This window comes from Plectrocnemia conspersa, unplaced genomic scaffold, assembly GCF_051122295.1.
Source record: "Plectrocnemia conspersa isolate PC_06_02 unplaced genomic scaffold, ASM5112229v1 ptg000008l, whole genome shotgun sequence".
Classification (NCBI taxonomy): Eukaryota; Metazoa; Arthropoda; class Insecta; order Trichoptera; family Polycentropodidae; genus Plectrocnemia; species Plectrocnemia conspersa.
The window spans coordinates 24891188-24912824 of NW_028277172.1; the positions used below are offsets into that span (position 1 = coordinate 24891188).

Below are 21637 nucleotides of genomic sequence, written 5' to 3' on the forward strand. Positions count from 1 at the left end.
GCTACTTTTAAATGCGCCAATAATTTTTTTGCTTTATTTCATTACATTAATAAATCGTATTCTCTTTATTAAAATCAGTCTAAATTATTAGAAGTTGTAATTAAAAAATATAATGTACGTCTAGTCTAAAGTATAAGTTTTATAAAATAGTTAATACAAAAATTCATACATTTAGTTATTGATTCTATAATAGTTTAAAAAATATTTTTAATAAATCTATATTACAAATTGTATAGAGAGTTAGTATTTTACAATAATATAATAATAATAATAATTAAATATTGTAATATAAATATAATATAAATCAAAAATATGTTATAATAAATAATTTGAGGCTGATTTTTAAAGTGTTTCTTCATCATTTTATTTAATTATAAAACACATTCTCGTATATATTAATATTATATAAAACAAATAGTAATTATGTTAGGAAGATCATTTAGGGCTACTTTTAAATGAACCAAAAAATTTTTTGGTGCATATTTTATATTGCCAAATTGCACTCTCTTCATAATAAGACGTTAAAATGTGTCTAAATATCTACATATTGTACTAAAAAAAATAATCTAAAAATATAATTAGGTTTCGTTTAAAACATAGTAAATTATTTTAGCCATTAAATTATTAATATAAATATCTAACGACAAACTTAAAAAAAGTTTATCCTAATATTTTCATATAATACTCTTCCTTCGTGTCTTATGCTTATGTTTTATTAATCTTTCATATAAAATGTAATATTAATATATATAGTATTTAAAATAACTTTATATTATTATAAAATACAAATAGAAATAAAACGTAAATTGTAATAATCATTCGGGGCTTATTTTCTTCGTCTTATATTGAATTATAAAACGAATAATATTGATTCATTTCTATTGTATACTATTATTATAACGCATTTTATGAAAAATATAACAAATAATAATAATGTTTGGCTATTTTTAAATGCGGCATTAGAAATTTATTGCTGCTTTATATTGTAATAATTAATAGTATTCTCTTTATTAAAATATGTTACTTAAAAAGGTTAGAAAAATTCAAAGTAAATACAATTATTAGGAAATCAAAATATAAATAGAATTAAAAGATTATTATTAAAATTATCCCCATTTTACCGTGTTATTGGGGGTTACTGTACTATCATACGTATAAAATTCTAGACGGTTATGTGTTTATTTTTCATTTTATATTGTAATATTTTTTTTAGCTAGATTAGATTCATGGTTAATTGTCGGCTAGGTCAGATATGATATTAGTAGTATATAATATAATATATAAATATTTTATTTTATTTTTGAGAATCACTGGGTGCGCCTTAACTAAGCGCTTAAATAATGAACAAGTGCGTCCTCTGTTTCTGATAACGTCGTGAGAGTGCATTTTTTCACCACTATAATGACTCCTTTGTGAAATTTAAGATATCAAGTTCCTAGAATCCTTAAAGCTCTAGCAACGTCTCGAAAGAGCGATCTATGTGCCAAAACCCATACGTGACCAAACTACAATCGAACATTTTCTCACGCATTGGTTTAATAATGCGATTAGATGATTCACTACTATTGTTGAATAAATGTAATAATAAATTACGATTAAGAAGGATTTGTGTCCTTTTAGGATATTAAAGATTTATTTTAAGCGACTTTGATACATGATTTTGGAAAGATTTTAATATATATTAAAATATATGTAATATAAATATTTATTTGATCAATAAATATTATTATTAGCATATTAAATAAATTAAATAGTTAGATAAATCGCAGCGTTAATTGAGAAATGCTGTTTTAGTTTTAACAATGTTGCACTTTAACTAGTTTGTTTGTATCGTAAACCGCACGCGATTTTTCATACAAATTTATATTTTAATTTAATATTTTTTAATTAACCATAGCCAACAAATTTATAATACTAAAAAATTGTACTTGATATATATATTTAGTTTTTAATTAAAAAATAAAATTTCTCTTTACGTTTTCCGATATTGAGGCGTTTTTTGTAATAGTACACGTAATAGCATTTGCTTACAGCACAGTACTCTCGTACTGTGAGCTCTGAAGTCATGAAATTCGCATTAAACCATGTCGGAGCAGAGTAGTAAAAAAAATAAAGAATTATTAATAAAATATTAAATAATCTTCCACATTAGTTATTACTACTTATATCGAATGGCTATTAAAAATTATGCGAATTTTAAATGTAAAATGTAACTACACCATTACAGTGAGTAGATTAATATTATTTTAACAAATATTGAGTGGCGCATTTTAAATTAGCCCTTTTATAATGTTAAATATTTTTTCATGTAATTCTTAGTCAATTTTAAGAAATAATATATAAATATAAAATCATAGTTAAAGTTCCTCTTCTTATGATATTTAAAAAAATAATATATGCCATATATAGTATATTATGGTTATCTCTTTTTAAGCAAGTAACATAATATTTTGGGTGTGTGTTACAAATCTAATTCATTTTACGATTTTTGGTATTTTAATTTGGCCCCTGGCGAAGCCGGGTGACACATATAAATAATATTTATAATTTGCGTTTTTTATTATGTAAATTTTTATTTTATTAAATTAATATTATTAATTAATACCTTTTTTTTTTCAAAAACGATGATAGACTTCCTCCGTTGTATTGCTACCATACTAAAATCGCGTGCGGTTTATGAGCCCGGCTTTAACCATTAAACTCCGGTGTTGTATGGCCGAGCCGACCTCACCTGAAGACGAAGAAGTGAAATGGCTCTAAAGGCTATAAAGAGCGTCATGTTTTGTCTCATCGGTTTATTTGAATGCCTGCACTCGGGCGAAACACAACGCAACTTCACGACGCGCTCGCCGTTTTCGCGCCAAGGCACCCAAAAATATATTTATTTTATTTTATTTTGAAAACAAACATGTGGATTAAGTGATGTGATATAAGGAAACACGTTTACGTCTACTTTGTGCCAAAAGCTCTGAGGGAGCTTTTGAAAGCTCACCACCCTTGGATAAATGACGGATTGAAACTGAAAGTGTGTTTTGTGATTGATCGACTTTTCTGATCGACAAGGAATTGTTCTTTGATTCAAAATGGACTTTAAAAAGGTAAGAGAGTGATTGATTTAGTTTAATAAAAAGCTCATTACTTGTTAATATTATATTATATATAGGAACTATGAGTTAAAAGCATTGGTATATTAAAATGTAGTCGTTTCAGTTTTGGTACAATTTAATGTCATTAAATGATCAAAAGTATTTTTAAGTAAAATGTAAATGTTATTTATATTACACGGTGAAAAAAAATAATATGGGCATTTAAAAGTAGCCCGAAAATATATATGTAGTAGTCATTTTTTTTATAAAAATTTGCAAAATCCGGGTTATTTTAAAATAAAATTAAAATTTCATTAAACATATTTATATATACTACAGTGATTTTCTTGCGAAGAAAAGATTTCAATATTTAAAAAATATTGATTTTGTATTTTACACAAAATAATAAAAATAATATGGGCGCTCAAATGTAGCCTCAATTACTTAAAATCAACTTTAATTTACATACTTTTAAACGATCCACTTTATAAAATAAAATATTACATTTGCATTTTACTTAAAAATTAATATTTTAAAGTAAAATGTAAAAACTATTCATATTACACGGTAAAAAAATAATATGGGCATTTAAAAGTAGCCCGAAAATATATATGTAGTTAAGTCATATTTTATAAAAATGTGCAAATCAGTGCTATTTTAAAATAAAATAATATTTATCAGACATATTTATATATATAATACAATAATTTTCTTGCAATGCAAAGATTTCCATATTTAAAAAATATTGATTTTGTATTTTAGATTGAATAAAAATAAACTATGGGCGCTCAAATGTAGCCCCAATTTTAATTCACATAGGCTACTTTTAAGCGATCCACGTTACAAAAATAAATATTTACTTACACAACATATTCTTAATAGCTGCAAAACAATCAAATTATGATTATTTATTGTGTATTTTAAATTATATTAAAATAAATTATAGGCGCTTAAATTTAACTTTAAAAACATAAAATCAGTTTAAACGACATATAGGCTACTTTTAAATGATCCACGCCGTAAACTAAATATTTAATCGAAATACACAAAACTTTTTATTAAAAATTCCAAAGCAAAATTTAGAATATAAAAAATATATATTAATACTTTAAAAAATATAAGCAATGGGCGTTTAAATGTAGCTCCAAAAACATAAAAGCGGTTTAAACGACTATTAGTTTACTTTTAAGCAATCTGTAAATATACAATCAAATATATTTATTTATACAGTAAAAATCTATTTGTTTAAAGTAGCAAAACAATAGTTTTATTATTGAAAAAATATTATTGTCTATTTTATATTTAATTATATGAAACATGAGCATTTAAATGTAGCCCCAAGAACTTAAAAAAGCACTTAAATTTAAAACGGTACATGTTGTAGAATAAATACACCATCGAGCATATTTATTTATATAAAACTCTTTCTTGATAGTTGCAAAGCAAAAGTTTTATTATTAAAAATATTGTAAATAAATAAAATAAGCAAAGGACGCTTAAATTTAGCCTAAAGGATTAATTAATTGTAGCCTATTAAGGATTCATTAAAACGACTCATAGGCTACATTTAAATGAGTCACTTTATTTATTTTTTAAACTAAAATATCACCAATATTAAATTAGATATGTAAATGTTTGTTTCATTATTATATCGAATATTTACACTAAGCAACTGCGCAGTTAAAAGTAGCCCAATTAATATATATTAATAATATATTTTTTAAATAAAAATATTCATGAATCAAAGTCTTCTTTAAAATTATGATCACAAATAATTGTTAAGTACATAAATAGTGTCATTACATTGAAAAATATTTATTCGATTTATTATCTTAGGCATTTTTGATTTCATACCTGAAATGAAAAATCCTGAAAATGTGTCTGTTTTGACCTATTGCAAATTTTTTTGATAGTGTTTTTGTATTTTGGATCTTAACTAGTGTATTTTATTTTTCTTATAGAATATTAGTAGCAAAATATAGTACTAGTATACTACTAAATATTTACTTAGCTTGTATAGAAGTGAAAATTTATGATAGGATTGCAAATATGTTTTTACTTGATATTTCTTATATTACGTACAATATGCAAATGCACATGATTTATAATGGCAAATAGTGTTTTATAAAGTAATTGAAAGTAATAATAATTTTCATAAAATCACTTAGATAATTAGTGTCAGATTCGTACCTTATCAGAAAGTTTGTGTAAATCTATGGACACACTTACAATCATACACCACATGTTTTTATCACTATATTATCGATACATGTTTTGATACAATTACATCTCAATCATAATCTAGTTTTCTATAACAGGGTCACGTTATATATTACTCGACATTAGGACCATTTGGTCATTGAAAACATTTTTATATATACAAATCTTCGACGAACATCTGTGATTCTTGCGCTCCAAAAACACATTTCATACAACATTTTACACTGGCAGTAATGACTCGTAACAGCGATAGTAAACGCGAGGATCGCGTGCCGCCGACGTGACCTTTGAGAACCAAACAGCATAATAAAATATATAAAAAAAAACCTTACAAACTGTCGATCTTATTTTATTCAGTGCAGAGATTCTTGTGATTTATGGGCGTTTATTTATCTTTTTTTCAACCTTTTACGCTCGGTGGCACGACGCTGCGTAGACGCTAAGTACGTTTTTGAGTTTTATCAGTTTTTTGACAGCTTTCGTCTACTGTTGCTCTTGTTTGGCGGTCACGAGTAAGTCGTTCATCAGTCACGAGAAATGTTGGCTTAATTGTTAATAAAAATATTTTTTGGACTAAATAATTCATGACATTGATTTGTGAAGCGTAAAAATTAGTGGGCTAGTTTAAGCTGCGCATATTTATTATAAAATATTTTTTATTATTTTATATTATTGCATTATTTATTTTATATAAATACGTTTGGTACAAATATAGCTTTTCAGGCATTTAAAAAGTTTTTTTTATTTTTATTTGTATTTTTTATAAAATACTTTTTTACACTTTTTATTAAAAATTAATATTTTTATAAGGCATTTAAAAGTGCTCTACATATTTATATATTAGTTATTTGTAAAATATTATTTTGAACTACATTTATAAGTAGTGCAAAATATTTACATTACAACTTTTTAATTTTTCCGGTTCAATAATAAATATATTTATTTAGTTCAAATTGCTTTTCTAAAATTTTATACATTAAATTATTTTAGATATAGTGTGTAAATGGTGCATTTAAAAGTAGCCTTATTTTAATATTACCTATTATATATTTATTTCGTTATTATGATTTTATAACAATTTTTAAACTTTTTATAAAGAAACAATATTTATATTGCCTATATAAAAATATTTTGAATATTATTGTATTTGCAAGTAATTTTTTAGCGATATTTTTAATTTATTTTTAAATAACTTTATAAGTAGCTCAAACTATATTCAATACAATATTTATTTTACAAGATTATTTATAATATATAATAAAGTAGTTTTAACATAATTATTTTCTTAAGTTGGTATTTCCTATTATTAGTATTTTAATAAACATAAATATTATTTATAAAATAATACGTAAATGGCTCATTTAAAAGCAGCCTTTATAGCATCATGACTTTCTTTACATTAAAATATAAAATATTTTCAATAATTATTTATATTAATTATTTTACAAATTGTCCTGATTATTATATGTTATATTTTAATAAAAAATGACATACATGCAATTTATTTCATTTTCTTCAGGCATTTGTAAATAACGCGATTTTCAGATAAATTTATAATAAAAAAACTATTTTGGTACTGTTAGTAAAAGTAGTCTTTTCGGTTGCTAAAGTTCATTGAATTACAGTTATACATATTTTAAATACATTAGATTTTCCTTGTAATTCAATTTATTTTTAGATAGACAATAAATCAATATGTAATTGTTGCATTTAGTGGTAACTTTATGTTGCTTTTTATTAGCTCCATGACTATTTTATTTATTTTAGTTAAATTATATTTTTATTTACATTTTCACCTTTAATAAATATTTTTTAATTTAAAAAATATTAATTAGTTATTTAGTGATTTAAAAACGTTATTTTAAAATACATTTATAAGTTGCCTAACTATTAGCGAATTATTTAAAATATAAAATAATATTTCTACATAATTATTTTGGTTGTACTACTGTTTTTTTTATTACTCATATTTTTAGATGAATTATATGTATCTTTATTTATTATTAATAGCCAAAATATTGTTAGTTATTTTTAAACACATTTATAAGTAGGTTAATTATTAGTAAATTATTTATAATTTACAATAATATTTTCACGTGATTATTTTGGTTGTATCACTGTTTAAAATAAATGATATGTAAAGGGGGGCTCATATAAAATTAGTATATAAATATTTACTGTTGTTAATAATTTTATTTGGACAACAGCAATATTTTTTATATATATTTTAGACAATTTTTTCTTAAATAGTTTTATCGTTGTAATTATTTTTCATTTTTATTGTATATTTTGAATGGTACATATTTAACATTATTTTTATAGAATTAATATAGATAAATAATATTTATATAACGCGTTTAAAAATAGCTCGTTAGATTTTTACTGCATTTTTAATATATTATATATATTTTTTCCCCAAAATTATTTTGATTTAGATTTTTATACACGTTTATAAATACAATATTTCAAATGTGCATTTAAAACTAGCCTGACGTTAAATATGCATTAGGTTATTTAAACATGATTTTAATATATCAAATTATACACAATTTATTTATATGCCGAATTTATGAATATCTCTAATTATTAGCTACGCAATTAATTTTATTAGAATAAATAAAACATTAAATATTTTTTTTATATAATTATTTTGATAAAAATATTTTTTTGTACTATAAAATTTTGTACAAAAAAACATGAATTTTAAATATTTACAATTTATTTATTTATTAAAATAAATATTAGTAGCAAAAGTAAGTGACTTAAAAATATTATTTTTTGGGTTACTAAATTTTTTTTGAATTTAAACTTGATCTTAAACTTTTTTAATCTTCTCACACTGATTAATGAAAATTATGTTCAATAAAATATTTTTCACAATTAAAATAGCTTGATTATGATAATATAACTCATCTATGAATTCCTCTTATTTGTACCATCAATTAGTAGTATATTTAGAAATTTAAATAATGTTACTTGTATAATTACTAGTAGTAGTGGTCATAATTTTAATCATATCCGATCCACTTATTCATTTGGCGCTATCCATTTGTCAAAATGTCGGCTAAGACTGGTCCACATGTATAACAAACTAACTATAACTAAATAACATACCTTCGATACTTTCTCTTAATTATTTCGACGTCTTGGAAGCACTTCTATCCATAAATATTTTTTCCGTATAATAAATATAGGTTCGTTTCGTGACATTACCATCTCTAGGGTCAATTCTCTAACAGATGAAACGTGCTCTTTGTGGCACAAATACAAAAGATGCTGCAAATATAGGAGTGCAAAAGTAACCGGTTTTGGGAATTTATAGCGGATAATGTGGTGTAATTGGATTTTTTTTATGAAATTTAGGTCTGTCGGCAAAATTTTGCAGATCAGACACTGTAAACAATGGATGCATTAGGTTTATTTATGGTTGTGTTATTTTTTAATGGGTGCTCTTATGAAAATTATAAAATAAATATGTTTTGGTGAATGATGTTAATTAAAGATAGTAAAAGTGGTACAAAAATTGTGCCGTATCGTTTCAAAAATATTAGTTAATTAATGTTTGTATTGATCAAGTTAATGACTTTATAAATAATGAGAACTAAAGTCGCTTCAGATCTACATAAGTTGCTATAAAAAGTAACACAATAACTTATCTATCAAAATTTTACTACCACAGAATTTAAGCTAAAATTTTACTGTTGTATTTAACCGTTTTATTTTTCACTTTAAAATTTAAAAATCAATATTTAGTTGGACTACAGACTAGAGTTGAACTAGATTAAAAAATATATACAGTTTTTTTCATTATGGTGCAATCAGAGGTTTTGAATCTTTATTTATTATGGAAATAAAAACATAATAACAAATAAATAAAATATAATCTACATTATACAAAAATACACATTTTAAAAAAAAAATATAATATACATAAAAAAGTTTATTCACGTGTATTTTATATTTATTTATATTAATTTATAAAAAATATGGTAGCAATTAGTTTTCTAATTTTTTTCCAAGCAAATATATTTAATTAAAATATTTATGAATCGTAATTGTCCAATCATCTTTTCACAGTGTCAATTAAAATTCTTTACCATGCATTTCCAATCGAGTTATAATATAATATCTTAACAACATTTCAATTTTCTCCTGACGATAACTGCAAACTGCAGTTTCTCTCAATATATTATCAAAATTATACCATTATATTACATATCCGGAGTTTCCCACATTGCGTCACATTTGCATATCATTGATTATAAATCTCGTATCAATTGCGCACAATTGGCAGTTTGCGCAAAATTAGTTATCGAGATCGTTGGTAGAAAGTGGATTTTAGTATTGGTAGATAGGTAGTACCAGACTTGCACTTGCATCTACCGACTTCCTACCTGTTCAAGGTCGCAATAAAAAAGTGTTACGATAATAATAAATATATACGAGATCGACAACCTTTTATCTTGTTATAGGAAATTCTCATATAGATATTATCTTGTGTATGTATGATATGATGAAAATGATTAGCAGTATTTTTGGCAGTGACAATGAATAAAAGGAAGTGCTGTACATATATTTATGTATTATTTTACTTTATATTTTAAATTGTCCCACAATACAATTATTAGAATTTAGATAACTAAAAATATATTTAATTACTTATTTATTATTGATTTAGATTAGTAGTATTTAGATCCCTTCAAGTTTATGTTACTATCTAGAAACCCAAGCTTTGAATAATGCTTTAGTTTAGGGTATAGATTGGTAATAAATAGTTCTATAGCAGACTGCAATAATAAGTAAGTAATAATACATTTGTATGCATATAGAGTACGCTCGAGATAGGGATGCCGGTTTGTTATTGTGTGCGTGTACATGTATATGAGACGGAGAAGCGATGTAGCGTGTACTTCGTTGTCTCGCTTTCTCTTTTAAGGACAGTCGCTGATTCGTCAACGCTGGTATTCGTCATTAAAGTGCAGTGTGGCACAGAAGTTCGATCTTCTCTAGTGATTTATTTTAAATAATTTTGTGTTGATATTGGTTTAATCCAGATATGCCCACTGTCATGTCATGTTATTTATAAATGAAATTTTAAGAGAACAAAATTTCTTGGGCATATCTGGGTTAATTGATATCAAGGCTTCAAATATACACTGTAAGTTATTCGTTCTCTTACCCGTGGATTAAAATATTTTAATTATTTTTCCATTAATCCGTACGTTGTTAGTTTTTTTACACTATTCTCTGTAAGGCTTAAAAAAGTTATTATTCTTATCGTTGCGCCGTTGATAATTTTTTAATTTATTCAATGGATTCTAATGATTTAATAGAGTCGTCGAGCCATTAAACAATCTGCGAATAATTTCTTTCCCCATTTTATATCTTTTTGCTTTTGAAGAATAGCTAAAGACTTCATTATTTTTTTGACTAGTGAAAGATTTTGAATTTTGCAAATATTTAATTAATGACATCAATGTCTAGTTTCTTCGATTATATATTATATTTTTAATTGTCCGTTAAAATTTACAACTTAGCTCAGATGTATATATGTTAAATAAACATATATTTTCTTTTAAAATAAAAAAAATAAATATTCTGAGCGAAATTGTTTTGAGCCACACAGTTCACGCACACAATAAAAAACCGGAATCCTTATCCCGAGCGTACTCTAATACAAAAAATCTTTGTGCTGCTTTGATGTACACTGCGTGTATGTAATAATCTGTATAAAATAATTATAATGAAAATAATCAAAACAATTATTTTATTGTAAAGTGCTAAATACCTGATATATAAACTCTCACATAATAATATGTCATGTAAACTTGCTCTACATCATAGCAAAACAAAATTTACACAATGCGTTTTATTTAAAAAAATTATTCAAGTTCGTAAAACCGGTTTTATTTTTTCCCAATCCATTCTCTCAAATTTCAACAAATTAATTACATGTAAAATGATATTTTTAATACCCCTCTCTTCTTTCTCTCTCGCATTTTTATAAATGGTTTAAAAATATTGGGGAAAGCAAGTAGTAAGGTACTATTTTAGTATCTATATTATCTGATTTTTTTTCGAAGACGAGTTTGTACAAAAACTGCTAGAAGATATTTAATTCACTATTTTAAGGGCAAGAATGTATAAAACTTAATAGTTAGCATGTTCTTCCCATAAATGTGTTGTGACATTTAATTATATAAGTTCGTATGTGTTGCTTAATATATACACATATATACAATTATTTTAGAAAAATAAATAAAGGTGTTATGTTTTGTAAATCTATGGAATTCATTAATTTATGTACAGATATATGATAATTTCAACGGTTATTTCACGCTATGCGCTTGTAAAATTGCGCTTTGATCTCGAAAACTTTTTTTTTGAATAACTAATAACTCATTATTCAACTAAATTATTTGTAATAGTTGCAATCTTATTATTGATTTGGACGAAATATTTATTAGATAATATTCATGATAATATATTGAACAGTTAATAACCAGATATTAAACAGATAATAATCAAAGTCGTGCGTTACTTTTCGTATATTTTAGGTATTGTAAATTAAATACGTTCTTTTTATTTTAATTGTTTAAATCCCATATTTAATTATATACATATATAATTAAATATAAGCTCATGAAAATTTTTGAATTAATGTGATATATGCATTTAAAAAAAAGCAATTGAAACATCGAAAAACTGTTGGTTGATAATGCAGACTCCCGTTGCAGCGTCACCTTCGCCGGGCCTCAATTGCGGGAAGTCGCATGAGTTATCGGTGTACTCCGGATGACTTTCTACAATTAAACCCGGTTAATCGGATCTAATATGAACGAATAATAAAATCGCAGATCAGATTGACGCCATTGAATGGAGCGCGCATATGCAAGAACAATGACAGTAGTAAAGATTCGCGCAGAAAGTTCCCACGTGAATTATACGATCGTTGCGGGGTACGAAACAATGGCACGCGAGCGATATCATATAAAAATAATAACGTTTGGAGTTTGAAAAATGGGTTTATGGATGATGTATTCGAATTGAGACAAATTACTAGTATGGGAAAATATGACAAGTGATCAACTGATATTTTTTTATATACTGGGTGCTTAATATATTATAATACATATTTTTCAATGGCCACTTAATAAATTCGCCATTAGTTTTTCAATGCTTTCTTTCGCTCTACTTCGTCTCACAAATTTCGGCAACGAATAGGTTAACACTTTGATTGCCGAAAACTAAAAATTTCGGATTTTTAAAATTTATTTTGCTTACCTTTCGATTAAGATACTATTATTCTATAATTATTTTTCTTCATAAGTTATATAACACAAGTCTAGAGACAAAGAAGTGCGACATTATGGCACTTTCTTCGTTAGATATATAAATTAGAAGTGCGGTTAAGATACCATTAGCCTCCATAATAATTCGCTGCATTCATCCGGAGAAACTTAACAATAGAACGCACATAATACATGATGGGTCAGAACCCGTTGTTGGAAGTAATTGAAGTTCATGAGACGACACTCTTGTCACAAGTGTAAAACGATGGCATTTGGCATATGTGCTCACGAATTTTACGACGCTTGAAAATAAAAATATGTTCTATGTGACATGTTAACCCATTAACCGTAATGGTTTATTTTATGTATACAAAGTTAATATTTTAAACTAAAATCTTAGAAAATTGCAAATTTTGCGCTTGAAAACTTCCGCTCTTTGAGAATCAAATTTGTATACAAATGTTACTTTGAAGATTATAATAGCAATTTCTATTAAATTTTATTGTTAATAAAATTTTATTTTTGCGCAAATATTATCTGGATTATATGTAACAATATTATTTACTATTCATAATGTATTCTCTGAAGGAAAGCTATGACTTTCTTCTTTTAAATAAAATTTAATATATTAGGAAATATCATAGTCGGTACATTTCTTGTCATTAAACCGATTATAATCAATCGCGAGCATATAATGTCATTATTTATTATGTACGTGTGCAATTCATATTATGGCTATTATAAATTTTTACACTTTCATTCCGCAGACAATTACAAGCCGCAGAATCCGTTACCAATAACCGGCAACAATTATGATGCATAATCGTGTTTTTCCGGTTCTCGGATGGGTCATCTCGTCTAACGAAAGTGAAAAATGATTCATGACTTTGAATCATTGGAATCGGTTTAGTCTTGATTATTAGATTGACTGTGAAATTTTAAGAGCAGTATTAAAAATATTAAAATTTGTTGTGTTGCTAATTTCTATGACATCAGTTTTAGCTCAACTAAAAATGATTTTATTAAAGTTAAAACTAATCAGGATGTAATTTAATATATAATATAAATCATTCTGTCTAAAATATTATTATACACAGTAATTAGTCTTTGTTTTAAAATAAATTAAAATTTAGATAGCCTCTAAACACTTCTCAAAAATATACCGGACGTAAGATGATTGATTTTCTAAGACAGTTCTATAGGAAACCTAACCTGTTTAATCAGTAAATTTAACACAAAAGTGTGTATTAGTTATTTTAACGACAACAGAAATAAATTGAACCAGTTCCGGTTGAATATATCACGTTCACTATTAATATAACAAATATTCAACAACTTTTTTCATTATATTTTAACGATCTAATACAAACAATCGATCTCACACTAAACAAATAAAAAAAACAGTTAAGTCACGTACTACACATAAATATGTACGGTTAACATTCGTTTGGTCGGTCATCGATCATTTTGAAAAGTGAAAGAATCTAAAAAAATATATAATACACGTGTAATGATTGGCAGATCTAAATGCAATTGAATCCCAGTGAAAGTCATCGATACTTAAAATGATTATTTTAGAGTTACGTTATTGAAAATTTTCATTATTTTTTCCGATAGCTATTCTCACGTTGACACTATGAAAATTTGTGTGATTATGTAAAAAAGAAAATGACCGTCAAAGTCGTGATGATGTTTCAGAGGAGATGAAAAAATCTCAATTCACATTCTCCGGAAGGTTCGTCTTCACTTTCACATTCGCAATGATAGTACGATTACATATTAGAAAAGATGTAAATAATTCAGATAGGAAATGATTTCGCTTGAGAATATGTGCAGTATAACATACTCATGTTATATATAACACTTTTTTCTTTCTATAAAAACGTTAGACAGTAATAAATTATATTTATCTTCGCATTATTTGTAAATATTTTATTAAATTAATAGACGATTAAAAATAATAGATTAAATATTATTATATTATATATTTTTAATAATTAATATAATAATGTGACTAATTATTTTTAGTAAATATTTTTATTCATCTATATTTAATTTATTATTTTATAAGCAAAGTTTATGATTATATTTATTTGTGCTATTTTTATTAAATTTTGATAACTTATTGTATTATTCTAAATAATATCTTATAAATAACCTTCTATTCGTAGCACTGTTTTCAGACATAGCTCAATTAGAAAATATGTAAAAAGTAAAGTAGAGAAATTTGATAAGAAAAAATCGGTTAAAGACCTAAAAATATCATGAAATAACAGTTTTAACTGTAAAATTTATCTACAAAAAGATTTTTATCTTTTTTTTTGGTCTTCTTTAATCTGTACAAAAATGTAATAAAATAATTGCGTACTGCAACGTAAAAGAAATAGTTAAAAATCGGTAAAATATCTCTATTTTAAAAATAAAATTGCAAAAATTTAGCAATTAAAATGTACTTAAAATTAACTGAATTGTTTTTAAAAATACGTAAAAATTAACGTAGAAAATTAAAATATATATATATATATATATATATATATATATATATATATATATATATATATATTATATTTCAAATTTGCTTTTTTTCTATCACAGAAAAAAATTTACTAAAATTTAGCCTTGAAAATGAGCTTAAAATAGCTAGTTAGTAGTTGTGTTTTATAACCTGTCAAAATTAACATTAAAAAATTGGAAAATTTAAACAGTTTAGTATTAAAGAAATCTATATATATTATATATAGTTAGGAAATAATAGTTTTAACTCTTAAACTACAAAAAGTATTTTTAAGTAAAAAAAAACTGGTAAAACATATCTAAAATCTTTATTTAAATTAAATGCAGAAAACTTTCACGAATAATGTTAAAAATCAGGGTTTTGACTTCAAAGTCTTAAAAAAGAACTCAAAAGGTTTTCAAAAACTAAAATTTTTTAATGAAATACTTTGAAAATGATATTAAAGAAAATAGTTTTAGTTTTAATATAAATAACTGATTTGATTGTTATATCTGTTTAATGCAACGTAGATAAATTTAGAAAAAAGTTGTTAAAAATTCTTTATTTGATTAAAAAGTAAAAAGACTTAGAAAAGTGCTTAAAAATAACTGTTTTGACAATAAAACCTGTAAATAACAATGTAAAGAATTTTGGTAAAAACGGTAAAATAACTCTATAATTAAATATTTAGTATTTTTTTACCGTTTATAAAAAATATTAAAAGTTGAAAGTTTAAGATAACACGGTTGACCTAGAAATTGGCAGCCAGAATGATATGTGCAATAATCGCGTTGCAACTGTTTACCGTTTGGAACGTATTTTAAGTATTATAGTATATATGTATGCACATTTAGCTTTCTTATTTATACACATCAAAGAATTTTACATTTTTAAAATCACGCTTAAGAAATAACCTAAAATTCAGAAATCACCCTTTAAAAAACCAACCTCTAAATTTTCCAAAAATGTCTTTAAAAAATTACTGATTTAATTATATCCGTTTTTACGTTACTTTTTAGATGTTTTGTGGTTAAAATTTTTATATTAAAAAAAAAGTTTTTATGTAAAGATTTTAGAAATAATTCACTTCAGTTTTTTTACTTGAAAAATATTTTACTTTTATTGCTGATTCAAAACTATTATTTCTTAAAATAATATAAAGATTTCGCAACGATATAAAAGTAAGGATACATAGATTTTTTTATTACTTTACTGTGACAGGTTATGAAAAATTACATTTTATTTCTGAAATAAAAAGGAAACAAATTTTCGATAAATTAAAAAAATCTATATAATATCTCTAAAACCTATATAACAAAAAATCCAAAAAAATCGCTTTAAAAATGTGATTAGGAATAGCTCTTTTGTCTTTAAAATAAAGTAGAGAAATTATTTAAAACTTATACTATTTAAATACAAAATTCCAATTCTCACAAAAAAATGTTATTTTAACAGAAAAAAAATATAAAAATTCTCACAAAAAAATATTTACATGTTTAGGAAACAATTAGTAAATTTTGTTGAATTTGATTAGTTATATATAATTGATAAATCACTAAAATATCTTATACTTACAATATATAAATTAATTAGAAATATTTTATGTATGGTTAAATCAGCGCACTTTAAACATAAGTATGTGTTTATAAAATACAACAATATTTTTGAGTAAATCATAAATATTTTAATGTAAATTAAAACTATTTTAATGTTATTATTATTGACATTGAATTGACATTAATTTATATAATTATTTATTTTTATTTGTCGTTATTTGAAAAAAAAATAACATAAATAATAATAATAATTTAAATATATTGTTATATTTTATTATATTTAGACTAAGTTTAACTGTAGCTTAAAATTATTATTTTGTTGTTAAATAATAAAAACAATATTTCAATGCTCTATATTTAATAGTAAAATTGCACATTTAAATACAAAAGTATAAAAGCCATCTTTGTGTGTGAAATATCTTTGTGTATTGAATAATAATAAAAATATTAATAATTGTGAAAATTTGGTTTCATCAATATTTAGGACTGAGAATACTGTAAAATTAATGATATACAGATTTGATTAGTATCACAAAGCCAAAAGCCAGAACAATTATTCAAATAAATTTTTTGAAAATTATATAAGATATCTCACTACGCGGCTTAATATTTTTTTAATAAAATAAATAAGCACTTACCGAAAAAAATGTAAGACATCTCATTTCATGGCTTAATATTTTGTTATGATTTTATAGTAATAACATATTTTTTATAAAAAAATATTTTTGCCACGCCAAAAAAGTTTTTTGGCGTGGTTAATAATACTTTTTAAGACCTGTATTTTTTATATTTGGCTCAAATTTTATATTAAGACGCTATGTGTAAATTTTTTACATTGATAAAAATGCAGTAACTTTGTATATTATCCCACAATCGAATCATTTTGATTTTTTTCACAACCTCAATCCAACTTAGCAATACTCAGGTACCCTACGCTGTGAACCTTTAAATGAATATTTGCAACAAATTTCCTTGTATTTTTTATTTAACTAGGTATTTAACTCAATAATATTTAGGTTACAATTATTTTAGAAACGTTTAAAGTCACTTAATCCTATCGCAACGAATTCCCTTCTTTGAGTGCATTTTCTTGTGTCTCCGCATCACTTTCCATTTGTTACGTGTAGCGCGTGCTTTAGCTGCGTAATGTCGTACGTATATTGCAATTAAAACCAATCGGTTTAGTTACGCACATCGGAAAAATTGCATCGCAAATATATACGAAGTGAAAAGTTGTGTCATTTTTTTCGCCAATTGTAAAGCAAAAAGCGCGTGCGAAACTGTATCGTTGTGAATTTTCACATGACTGCGGGAAAATTTCACGCTGCTGTTGTTTTTCACAAAGTATCTATATTTTAACATATAATGATAAAAATTCTAGGCTTTGATTATACGTATGTCTCTGAATTCGCTTTTAATAAGACCACTTCAATTATAATAAGTTACTATAATATGAGGAATAAAATAATAACACCGAATGTGTATATCATAATTTGGTATAGAAAGTGTACTGTATTATTAAGACGTACAGTTAAATTACTGTAATTTAATTTTTGACCTATTGAAATCTTCCGGTGTTTAAGATGTTAAAAATACATACAAACAAATTATTGTAGGCTTCTGAATTTATTATTATTAAATTGTATGTTTTAGATTGGCATGAATAATAATATAGTTTTATATACATACATATATGAAAAAGACGTTCTTATATGTTATGACTGTTTTATTAAATTATAAAAAAATATTGTAAATGTGGTTAGTTATAGGATTAATTATCTATCAAGGTTTTTATCATAAAAATGAATTATTAATTGCTTAAAATTCGACACAATAGATACATTGTTGATTGTGTTTTAAATACAGTATATATTCGTATATATTTTTTATGTTTATAAATATTAATAATATAAATTAAAATCTGTGTAAATTTCACACACGTACCTGAAGGTCCAAAGAGGTCCTTGGAGCGTACAATTTATTATTACACCCAAAACAATGGCAGATAATCATCAGATAATCACTGGTTTACAAGATCCATTTTGTTCGACGTTGTATGAAAAAAAATACTTTCATGTCACGATTTCACTATTTTTTAGACCTTTTTTAAAATGTAAATATAACTATAATGTGTATTTTTATAAAATTATAATTGAACACATTCTGTTTTTGTCTTTACAAACATAATTTGACCAATCTTATGCAACTATCCATCAGCTTTAAAAATAACATCTCATTCATACAAAACACAATATGTTGATTCACTTTCGCTCTTTTTTGTTTGTTTGTCTGTCTTTCAATAGCTTTTCTTGTTGCAAAAACTACAGTGACACACAAATATCAATATCATCATCTGTCACAATAACGTTATTCTTAGTTTACAATGGTTACATAAGAAAATTGCCGTTGCATAAACAATGGTTTTTAAATCTGACAGCTGAATCGTCCTGTGTTGAATTTGCATGCGAGTCACTGTCTTTGTTTTTGATTTTTTGTTACCAAACAAGGACAATTTCTATTCTGAAGACGAAGCGACATTTACGCCATGGGAATGTCGAATGAGACTATCGGTTTCACTTTGGCGAAACTGTGATAAAATGGTAATAAATAAAGCTTTTTTTTCTGTTGGCAATGTGTCAAATTGACGTCTCTATTGAGCTCCATAATTGAAAGAGAATCGAATACCAAATCTTTTTGTTTTACTTAATAAAAAATATTTTTAATGAGAGAAAATCATAGAAAGAGTTTACGGCTTAAACTAATTGTCTTGTGTTTTATTAACACAATTTTTAATTTTTCACTACCTTATTTATAATCACAATAAGATATTGTTTATCTATGATTCTTTGTAGCATATATGATACATTAAATTCATTCATGCTATGTTTTGGTATAAAAATTATGATTTTTCCTATTTCCAAGAATTTATTTTGATTGCAGCTATCTGATATTTAGGTTAGGTTAACATTTTTTTATATTATCAGAGATTAAAATTAGCGATTTTTCACATTATAATTATTTCATAAATATTTTTTCTATCAAATAATTGACTACATCATAAAACAGTGTAATTTATTTAAAGTACTTCAAATACGATATTATTTTGCTAGTTTTTAATAAAAAAACTGATTTTATTTAGGTATAGCAATTTTTGTGCCAATGATAACTATCGTTATTTTTCCTAAAACTATTTTTAAAAATTACTTCTATATTGTGTATATTTCGGTTAAAATTTAAATCAACTTAATTCGGCATCTTGATATTAAAATAATAGCTACAAAAAAAATTAAAAAAATCTTATTCATGGTAAAAAATCATGTTCTGCAGTATATTAATGGATTTTGTGACAATAATTTTAATTAGATTTTTGCAAAGCTTTTCTTAAATATTGCCCTTAAAAATATTTTAAGTTTCTTGTTATCTGTTCTAATCAGCTATCTTATTTTAAAAAAACATTTATTTTTAAAGTTTTTAAAGAAAATATAGAAAAATACCGTTCTAAAAAATTATAAATTTAATAAATCAAGATAGTTTTAAATGAACTTCCATGTTTATCTTTTCATTTATTTTCATCACATGCATAAAAAATATATTCATGAAATATAGCAAAAACACTACTTTGATTTAGATTTTTTAACTGCTGTGCCAGTTTAAAATATGTTTACAACTCAAAGTCTACCCATGCAAAAAACTACACTAATTGAAAGGTAGGCGACAAATATTTAAACTTCAAGCTTAAATTTAGTAAATATGTTACTGAACTTAATTTGAAGGGCTTGCCGCCATTGCGGCCCAAAGACTTATACACCAGAAAAAGCGCATTAAAAAATATATTGTATAATTAGTTAATTAAAGCGATAGCAATATATGCTTTCATTATGTGTAGTAACACCAGTGAAACATTTTTTTCTAAGCTCTGATTTTTTTTTAAATATAGCGATAGCACACCATTCTATGCTAACCTTAAAAATCTTCATTGTAAATTTTTAATACCACCAATTAAAGAACATTGCCATAATCATAGCAAAAAAATATTACGCGTGATTATATTGACCCAATAATCTCCAGAAACTTAAATTCAAGTACATATAAACAAAAAATGCTTAAGAGGCATAAATTTATTTTTAATTGATCCCTAGTTAAATTTAGTTAATCAAGAGCTGGAATTTAACCCAATTATATTAAAGATTAAATATTCGCATAATATATTTCATTCTAAAGATTGCATTGTTATGTTATAGTTACATAGTATTAACTTCGTACATTGATGATTATACACATCATTTCTTTTATATTTTTACATGTAACAATTTACACGTCTTTCTATAATATTAATTACTACACACCCGGTTTATATAATATACATTTATACACGTATAACGTTCAATCGTATTGGAATTCTCACGACGATTACGTTGAAATATTCACAGTGTGTATTATTTGTTTAGAATTTCTCTCTGGTACTGAGCCAACTCTCGAACTATGTCAAACAAACAATTTTATGTGTATCGATCTGAATGTTTGTTCCTCGTTTTTTTTTAATTTTCTCTTTTTAGCGATAAAATTGTTTATATTCAGTATGTTGATCGGACGCGAAAAAATATTACATTTTTTTATTTTGCCTGTGGTTATTTTTATTACATCTTCGAATCGAATCGATTCGTGCATAATTTTCTAACGAAATTGCATTAGTTTTGGAGGGCTTTTGCCATAGAGAATGAATTACTTGCGAGAGAAATCTCTTTTCTCTGCATTTTTCTGCGGTTTAAACGATTTAGACATACGCGTGCTTTTTTATTTTTTATTAGTAAAAAAAATTGAACTACAATGGGCAATGTTTTGGTAAAAAACCGTATTAAAATAAATATGTTTTCACTTTTTTATCATGAATAATACACTAGTTTATGACTATTTAACTTATGGTGTCAATTTACTATAATTTCGTGTACATTTGAGATATTGTTATAATATTTACATAAATAGACTTTT

At 24.6% G+C, this 21637-nt stretch overlaps 1 protein-coding gene across 1 annotated transcript in view; it reads left to right on the plus strand.

Moving 5' to 3' along the window:
- Positions 1–2780: 2780 nt before the first annotated feature.
- LOC148233525 (uncharacterized) overlaps positions 2781–21637 on the plus strand; it is a 41080-nt gene continuing 22223 nt past the window's right edge. The window contains exon 1 of the mRNA XM_088190057.1: positions 2781–3098. Coding sequence (XP_088046183.1) covers positions 3084–3098 — 15 coding nt within the window. The 5' untranslated portion in view covers positions 2781–3083. The remainder of the gene's footprint in view (positions 3099–21637) is intronic.